Raw genomic sequence first — 13,341 nt, forward strand, 5'->3', positions numbered from 1 at the left:
GGTAGGTAGCACATGGCTTACCTGTTTCAAAATCTGGTATAGAAATGAGCACTTCAGTTCCTATCACAGTAGGCATGTTCTGAAGAAAATGTGAGAAATATATTGCTAGGCAGTAGTAACAACTAAAAGTGACTGTTAATTTACAGTGTGAGACAGAAAAAGGAAAAGGATGAAGAAAAAAGCAGCATAGGGTTGAAGAGTTATGAAGAAAAAGCATGTAGAATTACTTTGTTATGATGTACAGGCACAAAGAAAGGATGGGGCCAGATGGGCTGCAATAAATATTAGTGCAGAATTCCAGCTGAAATTCAGGACAGAAGAAAGCTGTTAAAGTCATACTATTTAATGAGATACTATTTTAAAATTACTACATCTTTGAAAGAGTAAGCAAACCGGGACTGACAAGAACATAGGTGATTAATTAGATTGATGTACCTGATTTGATGTTAATTACTAATAATTATGATGTAGCATATTTGGTAACTGAAATGAGAGGTTAGTAATGACTTGCTATGGTATTGCTGTTAAAATTTCTCTGGTACCAAAAGGGAGTCATAACAATTATTCTGCAGGGAAAACATAAGGTTCACACAAAACAGGATGGATGACAGAAGTTCTACCATTTAAAGAAAATCAGGCTGAGAGAGAAGACCAATTTATTTTCTGATGTATTCCCTCTGCAAGGTGTTATATCCTGTTCTTCCTATTTGCTCTACTGTGACAGGCTCTGTTCTGTTAAGATCTTGTCAGGCTGATTCTTTCAATTCTAACAGAAACATGTTTTCATCTTCAGAAGTCTTTGAAAAATAAAATTCAGTGGGAAAGTTTCAGAGCTTTTATGGATATCTGGGTGTACAGATCCTAGAACTACAGTAGACACAATGTGGCTGGTCTCTAGTCTTATACGTTGCAGAGGCACTAGCTCAGTCACTTGGGCCATGTTAGCATTGACTCTCCAGGAAGGCCAAAAACTGCAGTCCAAGAAAGAGAGCAGGTTTTCAGAAGGTTATTCCAGTTCATTTGAAATTCTGGGCTGCTGCAAACAAAACTCATTCAGTGCTGAGGTAATATGTTTAGTCCCAAGTGAGGAATCCCTCCCTGCTCTTTAGAGAATATTGGTTTTTTCACATGTAAAACTGCTGAAAATAAATCAGAAACACAGTGCAACATCTACAGAATTTAACATTTTTCTGCCTTCAGATAATGTGAATCAATGAATTTAACCAGCACATGATATTTGCTATCATATTATACACTAGATCCATTCCTCTACGGTGAAGAAAAAATTGTGTGTGGAAGATTGTGTGCGCTAATTATGCTAAGTCATGCACACTCATATAAATATTAGGCAGCAATTTATGGCACTCTGTCCAAAATCATTACCTAAGTGCAAATATTTGCTATCTGAAATAATTGCTTAGAAAGTGTATTTACTTAATTTTTTAGCTGATCAAAGCTACCATTTTAATTAATGGTTATACTCTGCATGCTTGCGTGCATCCAAATAATAGCCCTAACCATATAGTCTCAGAGAATGAGCCAAACAGAATATTTTCTCGATGTTAATATATGAATTGGTCTTTATAAACTGAAACAAGTGACTCAAATGTTCAGCAATAATTGTCTATATTATGCAGTATATTTCTTAACTTTAAAATGACAGTTATATGTATAATTTGCACTACTCAAAAGAATGCATTTCCTAGATTAGACAAAATTAAAAGTGATTTTTCAACTATATCCACAAAAGTGCAGTAGCTTGTGCTGCACACCCATGCAAGCAAAAAGACAATGGCATTGAGTTTGTTATACCATCCTGTGCTATCAGTTCTGCTTTCTGAGGAGACATAATTTTCTGCCAAAAGTAAGCAGGATGGGCAGAATTTTGTGCCTCCATTTGGCTGCCAGGTCAATACAACTGGAGATGCGAACATGAAGTTTTCACATTACAACACACACAAATGCAAAGAACTTACAAGGACCCAGCCTCCACATTTGGTCCTCGGACATAGAAAGGGACCCTGATATCAAACTCATATGGCATGGACTTCCCCTTCACCAGCCCAAACTGTCCAATATGATAACCATGGTCTGCTGTGTATATTAGATATGTATTTTCCAGTTCTCCTGTTTCAGCCAACATATTGTAAATCTGAAAAAAAGCGAAACAAAATATGAAATTTATTCCACTGAGTAGCTCTACATGTGGAATGCTGCATATCACTTTCTGCCTATGTGCAACATACAAACAACTAAAGATAGCACTGAGTTATCATAATGAACCACTCTGAATAATACATAATCACATCTTAATTTTACTAACTGAATATTGTGGCTATTACAAGACAAAATTCTGTTTTAAGGTAAAACACAATAGCACGCCATTTCAAAAATGTTTGGGTTCAGTATTTTGCATGACAGCTGTCAAGATAGTACTAAATACATACAGTAAGAGAGATAAAAGTTTCAAGCTGTCATTTCAAAATTTTCTCTTTCACCTTCTTCTTGCAGCAAGCAGTTTTAATAAAATGACAGCCCTTTGAATCTCACACATATTCAGGCAACACTCAACAATCTTGCCTTCAGACAAATGACTCCCCATTATGCAGAATATTTGCAAAATGTTTTCCAGATAAAAACCACTCAGTCATACTCTCTCACTATGGAGAATTAGGAGGAGATTTTAATGTGAATACTTCTACAGATTTACATAAGATACTATGTGAAATGTACCAACTTTAGCATCAAAGATCAATTTTTATGTGACATTTTCATTTAAGAAAGGTGAGAAGGTGGTGGGATACCACCAAAGTGGAGCCTCACACAGGTGCAAAACATTAGCACAGAAGAAAAACTGTTGTGTTGATTTGGGAGTTCATTTTTGGTTCTTTTTCAGGTTGTTTTGTTTGCTAGTTAGGCTTTTTTGGGGTTTTTGGTTTTGGGGATTTTTGTTTGGGTTTTTTTGGGGGTTGTTCTTTTTTGTTTTGCTTTTTTTGAGTGTGAGATTGTTTTGTTTTTTCTTTTTAATTTTGAAAAACTAGTAACACACATAATTCAGTAGAAAAAAAATTGGAAATTGGGCTAACTTGGTAATTAAAACTAAAAACCAGCCTAACTGATTTTGCCTGCCATGAATCACCCAGAGCGAAACCCTTTTACTAAACAGAAAATTCAAATTGCGTGGTAAAATCACCCATTTCCCCTAATGCTGGTGTCTGATCCATCTAAAGAGCTTCATTAACATGAAGCAGAGATCATATTTGCCTGAATCAGAAATTATAAGACACTAGTAACAAGCTTATGCAATGCCATCTACATAATCTCATTTCTGCCTTAGAGGACTCGTCTAATTTTATGTTCTACCTTTTTTGAATAAGAATGCCAAGAGATAAGCAGAAAAATTGCAACACCTTTAAATCTGCAAAACCATTCTTCTTCAGCATAGCTTTCAGTGAATCCATACATTTTGTTGAAGACACATAGTTTGCATTAAGAAGTCTCATTGTTACATGATGCAGACAATTTTAAAAGTACTAATCTACTTATTTATTTACTTCCAATATTTAACCTCCTCTGCGGTCATTCCACTTAGGACTCCTGTATCATCACTTTTTGCTGCTGCTGGTTTCTTCTCTCAGAAGCTCAGTGTTACAAGATCAAATTAGCCACACATTTAGGTAGTTATTTCCAACATGTTGTAGGACCACTTTATCAGAGGGTATATTTTTCAGATTTATGATATCTAGTTTTTCAGGCAATCTCTTTCCCTTCTCCTTTATCAGTAGTGGTTCTGGGGCAAAAAAATCCGCTTGTTCACACCACCCAACTCAGGGTACCTGTCTTTAGATGAGGAACCTTACACATTGAATAAAGAGACAAAATGATCAGAGGTGAGAGGATTATTTAAAAACTGATTTTTTTTTAAAGTCTTCCTTCTCCTTCTTTCTCCTTTATCTTCATACGAAGGACAAAGTGGAACTTAACTCACTAAACAAAAACTTTGTTGTTTAGCCAAAAAACAAAACAAAAGTGACTATTAATCTTACCATCTCCATAGAGTCATCTACAGACATGAGTGTTTGAAGGCGCTTTCTCTGTAGCATGTTAGTGAACTCCATGTGTATAGGTTTCATGGGACCGGTGTACCTCATTATCCAGTGCTTGTCTGGGTTTGGAGCATAATTATAACTGGGAGTACTAAGGAACAGAGAGAACACCACAATGTTTTAGCCAAGTAGAAAAAAGTCATAGAAATGAATATTAATTTCCATTTGATCAACACTATAGGAAGTATTATCTGAGGTACATGAGAAAATATTAAGAGTACTTTTGAAATGTCTTCTACTTTCATGTTATGAAGCATGGGAAAATGAAAACTACTTGGGGGGAAATAAAATCTATGTAACCATTAAACACATTTTGTCTTTCCAGTGATTCCAAGCCAACAAGTACATATTTCAAGGCCAAGAGACTTAGCCTCAGAAGACTAAACTCCATGAGTATGATCAGGATGAAGCATGTATTACAGAGCTTCTATTCATGCAATTGCTTTGTTTTCACTCTGCCCACATTAGCACCAAATACTATGTCTTGTGCAAGCTGTTTCAAAACAACTATAGAACTTGCTGTAAAGGTTCTACTATGTTCTTTAACAGCCTTTTAGGGTTCAGCACGACTGGTTACTTGAATATTGTCACACTTATGCACCAGAAGAACACAGGCACTCCGCCTACTGGTATCCAATCGCATGTGAGCAGCAGAAGTGGACAAATTGCCAGACTTTAAAGACCTGTGAAAAAAAGTGGGATTAGGAAATATGGCTGTATTTTAAGGACTCATTCCAGCCACCAACTCCTTCACTTGAAGTCCTGGCAAAATCCTAAGAACTTGGTTCAATGTCCCCCTAGAATCTCATTGTCCCTCCAAGTTCTCATGGTTCTGGGACATCATTAAAGTGATGAGGAAAAATATTGCCCATAGTCTCACATGGTTGGAGGTCCCAGGATTCACTTTTCTATGCATAATTACATAACTTTAGTTTAGCGGAACCTAAATAAAAGATTTATTTTACCACCATGATGTATACTCTCTGGATAACCAACTCACTAAAAACTATTATTATAGCTTACATTTGCAAGAAATATTATTCTTATGTACCATATTTATTCCTTATTACTTCAGGTTAAAGACCATGTTTTACAATTTCTTTACATCATGGGTCAAACACATCATGTGCAAAGTCTAAAACATTAAAAATTACTTTTCCTATGAAATTTGGTTAGGCTTCCTTTTTTCATTCAAAGCAATAAACTCAGTCTATGCAAATGTAAATACTCATTTACTTTCCTATTAGCAGCACAGAATATCCTAATAAATCCCTATTTGAGAAATTTCTACTTTTTGTTTTGTATAGGCAACAGAGCAGCAAGGTTATTAAAAGTTATTGAGCTAAAAAATCATGTATGTTGAAACTTCTCATCAAAATACTGTATATATAATGCATCTTTGAATGTGACAGTCTTACGAGATTTAATATAAATATTAAACTAATAATCTGACTGACATTTTTTATGCAGAAAGCCTCTGTTAGACGCTATCTGAAAAATGTGCATATTTGGCAAGGGGAGGCTTCTTCATACAGGGAGGAAAGGGCTGTGCCTATTCTCTCTGTACTGTTAATATTCTCTTGAATTTCAGAATGTTATTGTGGTTGAAATGATAACATTGCCTCTTTGAAAATGCTGACAATTATGGAAACTGTTGCTCTGTGATGTCCAGAATGAATCAAAAATGCTTCGCAAACTCCTTTTCCGCTTACTTCGTGACTTCCTGGCTGATTTGAAATCTCCCCCTATTTAATCCAACCAAAGCCCACAATTTTCTTTGATTACTACAAATGTAGCCCTTTAATCCTTAACAGATTTGTCTGTCTTATGGGAAAACCACAAAAATTAACATTCCTAGAAGCTAGCTGATACAACTTCTTCTGAAGTACCTAGAAGGGAAGCCCCAGACAGATTTGACCTTGAAAAAGATGGGTGGTAACATGTACCCTCCATTGAAGTAACATTTCTAACCACTGTTAAATTGCCCAGCTGCCACATTCTCTACAGCTCACAATATAGGCAGCAATAAAGGAAAAACATGTAGCTGAGGGATTTGCTCTGTGAATAATTTTAAAACAATTAATTTTAAAACACAGAGAGGAGCTCTACAGAATGAGAGGGAGAGAGTCTGCAGTATAGGGCAGAATGGTCATACCAGTCAGAACATGGTAAAGAATCAAGAGAACAGCAGCATAAATTAGCTACAGAAGTACATAGAGCTCAGAAGCAAAGCAGCACGCTGACTAAAATCCATACCACTGGCTTTTGGTTATTACTAGCAATGCCACATGATGCAGTATATATATCAGTCAATACCAAGCACTAGCCTCCCACATTTCTTTGGCTTCTCTTTTCCACAGAATCCACAGAATCTTACAGACTTCACCAGCACTACCACAGGGAAAGGTGGAGGATCATACCACCTGGTGTACTGCCTTCTGCTTTGGGGACCAGGCAAAGACTTCGTTCAGGGTATTGCTTATTGCTTTAGGGCAATTTGTAACTGTTCCACTGCATTCTGATCCTTCCTTACAACATCCACATGACAATGAAACAGTAAGAACTGCCTGCAACCTTTTATCATTGACAGATTTATCTGTTACTGAGATTCCCTAGAATTTGGGAACAAGGGAAAAATTGGAAACTAGAGAATTAATTTGCATAATTCCCTCAACTGTATGTACATGTTCTGCATTTTTACATTTACTCTTAAACCCAGGTCAATAAAAACTCTGACAGATTACTTTTATTATTATTGTCATTATGCAGTGCTGGAAAATTTGTTTAGAAGACAACTGTCAATTTCTTTGTATGAGAAATGTAAAAATGCTATTTTATTTTCATATCCAAAAGAAAAACACAGTTGCTTAATCTATCAGGATAATTTATTTTTTACAAACAAAACTTCTTTTCAAAAAGTGATACTTCCTGTGTAATTGTTATCACTGTAAAAAAAGTCACCTAAAATTAAAAAAAAACCAACAAAACCAAAAGTGTAATTACTTTATAATTAGAAAGATAAACCTAATCTGTGTGAACAATTAAATTTAAAGTACAAGCAAAAGAAAAATAGATGTATCTAGTCTGTATTTTTCATTGCTTCCATCCTTGTGCTCTTCTTCATTCAGCTAGGAAGTAAATTGCTACAGAGAGTTGCCTGATAATAATCTCTGAGATCCAAATGCCTTCCAAAGGAGCCTAATAAAACTAAGTTCAATACTGGATATAAGCCATGTGAAGTTGCTCATCAGGCATTTCCGAAATTTTCATTAAAGAAAATGAAAGCATGAAATGGCAAACAAACAAGAAACAATTGCTGATGATCTGTGCCACAGATTCTCTTGGACACAGCAGAAAATAACAGAATATGTAATTGCAAGTTATGCAGTAACCAGACAATAAAACAAAAGAAACTTCTCTCAGACTCTATTTTAAATAAAACAGAAAAGCTCAAATGGCTTTCACTGGACTTTGGGCTATCCTGAGGAGCTTTGGCCATCAATTGAAAATTGTTTCCACCAGTTCCCAGCTCCTCCACAAACCCAAAGCAAAACAGAATTCCCCTTAAAAAAGAAGGGGGAGGGGGCAACACACAGGAAGAAAGTTACAGATGTTGAACATCAAGGAAGGCATGAAGCCAGTAATTAGAAAACTGCAGGAATGCTTTCAATTGCATCAAGAGGTGATTTGGGAGAAGCATTCGTTTTACCTCCCTGCGAGGAGATACCTGTAGTGCAGCATTAAGAGCTGTACATGCAAAATGTCTCTGTTCTATAAACAAGAAACATCTCAACATGGAGCTTATGAACATATTCCTTCAGGAACCAGGTGATACTGCTTTTGGGATCCGTTCAAGACATTGTATTGGGTCATGTGCGGACATACCAGCTCATTCAGAAATAGCCTGTGTAATTTGGTGCGGCAGGCCTGTATTTCTGTTCTTTCCATAAAAGAAACAGGAGTAATATGCATTGCATACTATAGTTTATAAGTAAGGACAGGGAGATAGAGTTTCTTCCCTTGAAGAGATTATAGCCTGAGAACCAAATTTTGGTCACCATGCTCAGAATAAAAAGTGCTTTACTTCCCAAATAAGCTGTAACAATATCCAATGAATTCAGCATGAATCTTCCCATTTATCTCAATGAGCTACAGTTCTGAGTTCTAGATGCAGCAGCCATTCTCAACGGACTTGTACTGCCCCTTTACCTTTATCTGGAAATGCTTCTTATATATTTGTGACAAAGTTATGCCAAGAATACTATAAAGAAAACATTGTTTCCCTGAGGTACCCAGAACTTCCATATTCCAGAACCTAAAAATCAAAGTTTTTGTTTTTTCCTTACATGTGTTCTGAGGCATTAGGAAAGAGTTGTGAATACTGAGGGGCTGAATCTTCAGGACCATGAGGAGCAGCATGGCTTATAACCATCAGTACAGGCCTGTGAGGATACATCTTCTTTGATATTCTAAAGAAGGTAATACTGTCATTGGTAATCAGATCAGTCAGATAATCCTGCAAGTAGAAGCAAAAGTATAATGAGACACTTGAAAAGGAATTTCAAGCTGGGGGAGGCAATAGGAAGGAGAGGTCTGAGGTATCATAAGAAATAGGAAAAAAGAAGCTACTTCACATAGAATGGTATGAGGAGGAAGTAAGTTACAGATACTAAAAACTAAAAAAATTAGATTCAAACAATTCTTTCTTCACTGCCTAGAAATACAAAAACCAACAGCTTCTAGCTTTTTTCTCAGAACTGAATGGTACTAAAAGAGATCAAACAGTACCCTTTCTTCCTAAAGTGGGTAGCTACATGATGAAAAACACAATACTAAATACAATGACCAGGTATGAATTAAAAAAAATTATCAGCGTCAGTATCTTCAAGATGTATAGCCCAACCTTACATCATAAAAATACTGTGATAATGTGAATGGCTTGATGTTCTTTTCTTTTTTAACCCTCTTCTGAACCAGAAATCTCTAACACGAGAAGATGGTGGGCTAACTGAACCAAAGACTTCATTCAATATTACAGTGACAATCTGATGGATATATAGCTCTGTCACGCATATTGTTGAGAATTTAGAAAACTTCCTGCAGAAGAGTTGGACTATCTCTGTATGTTCTAAGAAGTATCATTATCATTCTTAAGATATCTGCAAGAGCTATAGGGATTGAAGACAGGATTTTTAATGACAAGCCATGGTCTCCCTTAGGTGATTCCCTGGAAATACTACAAATATAAATATCCCTCAAACATGAGTAGGATATGAAACTACACCTTAAAAAAACCCCAAATGACTGTCAAGTCACAGCAGGATGGAAAATCAGACATAAGTCTGCCTCTGGTCAAGCAAACAGGTACAAGGTGTGGTACAGACTGGATTGCATCTCCCTTTGAGTACAGCTTTCTGTCCACAGTTAAGACACTTGTTCTTCTTCACCTCTGTCCACATCCTTGTTCTGAGAAGTCAGCTTGTCATTCAAAGGAAGCCTTTTTCATGGACTATATTTACTTCCCCAAAGTTATTTCTTGTCTATTCCAGAAGAAGTCTGGCAAAGTCTCCATTTATAATTTTACACACTGGTACAACACAAGGCATGACTGTTATGAAACTGCCATAATTATGACTGCTACTGGGATGGCATTTTCTCTCTAAATAGGCATTAAATGAAGGACTTCTACTCATCAAAGTACACAGGAGAAGGGAAAATGTACTAAAGTAAAACTGACTTCTGCATGCTTTCAATGCCTGAGACAAAATTCATAGTCGAGAGAGAATACTTAAGTGCTCTCAAAAATGTAGTGCCATTAATCTTCATCATGCTGCTTCTTTAAGCAAGTCAATCACTTGAAGTGTGCAACTCATCTTTGATTTAGCCATTACAAGAGTATAGTTTTCCAATTTCATTTTAAAGATACAGGTTTCCACATGGTCAAAGTGAAAATCGCTGCAAACCCAGCATTTACCAGGCCAAAAGACCAAACAGAAACACTTCCCTGACCTGATTGCTAAAAGGGTTTTTTTTAAAGGCCCATACTGTAGGGGTTGTAGTTGTAGAAAGTTAAAGTTAATCTAAAAAATGCTGACAGAAACTGAAAAAGAAAAATCAAAGTAGAATATATACTGTAAGAAAATCTGAAAGAATTTAATTTTCAGAAGAGTTTAGCAGTTACTTTAGAGGACAGAATAATCAGTGATTTTTTCCCCTAGTTTTCCACTGGCACATAATTAACACTAACTATGTTAAACAGATAGGACTAAAAAAAATCCATCTGATTATGTTGGTAATTGCTGGAAAATCATGTTTGTTTCCAGCAACAAAAATGGCAGGAAAGAGAGAGTCTTCCATTTCAGCTTTTGTTTGCTCATTTGAACTCCAGCATTATTGTCAAACAGCATTGCTATTCTGCATACTGTTTTTTACTGTAGCTGCTTCTTATGTAAGAATATGAAGATTATAAAAAGTTTGTATTTCTATCATCCTATTTTTTATTTATTACCAAACTCTGTAAGAAAAAAACTAAAACAAGTGAAATGTAAACATTTTCAACCCTTGCACACACAAAACAGAGCTGAAGGTATTGGAACATAAAGCACCCTGTTGGGTCCTTGGTACAACAGAGATGGAGAACAGTGCCTGTGAGATCACCCGGCTGACACTTTTCCACACAAGATATATTTCCATCATAACATTTCCGTACACACAGCTGTCATTCTTCACAGATCTGAAGGAAAATAGAAGACAAATAACTCTGTACGCTACTTTGCCCCTTCCCCTTAGCAGCTGGTGATGGAGAAGTAACCCTAGAAGACTGTGAAGTTTTAGCTCTCAGCACAAAGTACATTCAATTAAAAAAGGCAAATAGGGCAAAGGAAAGTAGAAATGCCAGATATCAACCTTTTAAAGGAGAAACTGGCTGTGAACACTATGTCAATGAAACACAAATAGGAAGGCAGGAGTTGAGATCAATAAGAGAAAGCGAACAAAACACATGTTAAACAAATATACATTACAAATCACTCCAGAGTGATTCAGTCACCATCATATTACAGAGTTATTTCTGCCTACTTTAGGATTTCAGTAAAGCTGGTTCCTTTGGAAAGGAACACTTTCAGCTGAAATAAACATATTCTTGACTGCAAGCAGGTATTGAACTGCATCATGTTAGATGAGGAAAAATAAAACTGCATTTGATAATGACTATGAAGCATTTTTGTAAGTTTAGTCAGGAGAGAATATCCTTGAAAGGATATTAAAAAACATATACATCTGTATGCACAGAAATACAAACGCAATAGTTAGATTCTCCAGTGATTCAGAATTATCATAAATTGTACCAGGATTCTGTGAATACTCCATAGTATTGTGGCTGTGAAAGAAGTTCCTTAAACGAAAAGGGTGGGTCTAGCTGGAGGGAAACGGACTCTCATCTCATTAATGCTTGTGTAACTCCACTGCCACAATAATTATCATGCAAAGCACAGAAATAGTTAACCGGAAGCATTTAAGTCTATTGCCACATCCTCAGGTCGTAATATTTAACACAGTCTCAGAACATTTTACTTGTTTACACTGTTAGTAACAATGTTTTCATTAACATCACCCTCCCAGAACGGAAGATAACAATGTCCCAACACTACTGTTACTCGTTGTAGATAATGTTACACATAGCAGCTTTCAAGTACAAAAAGAGACTGAAAGTATGACGTGCAGCTTTCTTGGGGTCATGTCCAAATGTTAGTAGAAATAAATCAACAGGACCTACCCTGGAGTAGTCATATCCATGCTTCTCCTTCACTCCATTTCTACAGAGCGTGTAGTTGTAAAATCGAGAATTTTTAAGTAATCCAACCCATTCTTTCCAACCGGGAGGCACGTAGGAGCCATTGTATTCATTAAGGTACTTTCCAAAGAAAGCTAGGGGTAGAGAAAGCAGAAGCATAGTAAGAAGGCATAACAGAAACGCCATTGTTAAATTGATTCATTCCTTTCTGTTTCTTCTTAAAATAGCTTTGTTCTCTCCATTACAACAGATCTAAGATAAAAGTTCTGAGTCTTAATCTTGCCTCTGTTTTTTTTTTTTTTGTTATTTATATCTCCACAATGCAGATATTTTGATTTACAACCTATGTACAGGAGAAATGGACCACAATTACCATTATACTTTCTTTTTCAGTACCTGATATATTTGGAGTCAGACCATACATTCCTCCTCCCAGACTCTTCTCTTCATATCCTTCACGATGCTGAGTTGCATCTATCCACCTATTAGTGCCCCGTGAAACTGCACTTACCACCAAGAGTGTGAAATAAGAACTCACATTTTAAGATATTAACACTCTATATTTCAATATGAATGCTGTGCATTAGGTATTTTGAAAATGCATTTAGCACACTGCTCTTCTGACCTATTTCAACAGACAATTTTCCAGATATTAACTTGGGTTCTGAGCTTACGTCTTAATTACACATAAAGATTTGTTTGCCTCTATAAAATATCTTACTTCTGTATCTGATACCAGTTTTCCTGAGCCCAAAGTTGAACATTTGCCCAATCTTTAGTATAGTGATGGAGTTGGGCGGGGGGGGGGGGGGGGGGAGGGGGGGAGGAGAGAGAAGAACACTTCCATTATTTTTCAGATGTATATCTAGCAAAAATTACTTTTAATACTTTTGTTCTCTGAGAGACAATCAGAGGGAAGCAGATGAGAAAGTTCTCTCAGCATTGCATGGAACAACCAGTTAGCCCAAAGGTCAACCATACGCTGCATTTACATCATGGCCAAATATACTCTTAGACTGACAATGTCCAGTTGAAGAAACCTAGTGAAATTAATGAATTAACTGCAGAAATATGAGGGTTCTGAGATAAAAATCCTGTCATTAAGTATTAAATTTTGCTCCATGGGTAAGATTTTTTCATGAGATACCAGTTCTTTATAGGTATTAAAGTAACTGACCAGATTTTCCAAATCAGTAATTCCTAAGTACTGAAGCCATCTTCAAAATGGTCAACAAAATGGTCCCAAGTCAGCACCTTTTGTAACAATCAGAAGTATGACACTACTGCAAGGATTACAAGATGTGGTGTTAGTATAATTACCTTAGTAACTGCAGGAAATCAAATGGGTTGCATAAAACATACAGTGAGTCTTCTGCATCTTAAGAGTATTTTCAAGGAACAGCTTAAGACTACATTTTGTTATCAGATCCCTTTAGTCCCTTC

The 13,341-nt window shown here is 36.3% G+C and overlaps 2 protein-coding genes across 10 annotated transcripts in view; one reads left to right on the forward strand and one right to left on the reverse strand.

The window, feature by feature from the left end:
• NCOA3 (nuclear receptor coactivator 3) overlaps window positions 1–13,341 on the forward strand; it is a 103,666-nt gene that overhangs the window by 82,233 nt on the left and 8,092 nt on the right. The window lies entirely within an intron of this gene.
• The window catches only part of SULF2 (sulfatase 2), an 86,521-nt gene that overhangs the window by 27,528 nt on the left and 45,652 nt on the right, over window positions 1–13,341 (reverse strand). For all 7 annotated transcript variants that reach the window (XM_054274415.1, XM_054274414.1, XM_054274410.1 and 4 more), the window contains 4 exons: window positions 11,881–12,032; window positions 8,453–8,622; window positions 4,047–4,197; window positions 1,977–2,152 (listed from right to left, as the gene is read on the reverse strand). In XM_054274415.1, the coding sequence (XP_054130390.1) occupies window positions 1,977–2,152; window positions 4,047–4,197; window positions 8,453–8,622; window positions 11,881–12,032 (649 nt within the window). The remainder of the gene's footprint in view (window positions 1–1,976; window positions 2,153–4,046; window positions 4,198–8,452; window positions 8,623–11,880; window positions 12,033–13,341) is intronic.

The sequence above is a fragment of the Melozone crissalis genome, unplaced genomic scaffold (genome assembly GCF_028551555.1).
Source record: "Melozone crissalis strain CALT ecotype California unplaced genomic scaffold, PUWL_Pcris_2 ptg000017l_1, whole genome shotgun sequence".
Taxonomy (NCBI): Eukaryota; Metazoa; Chordata; class Aves; order Passeriformes; family Passerellidae; genus Melozone; species Melozone crissalis.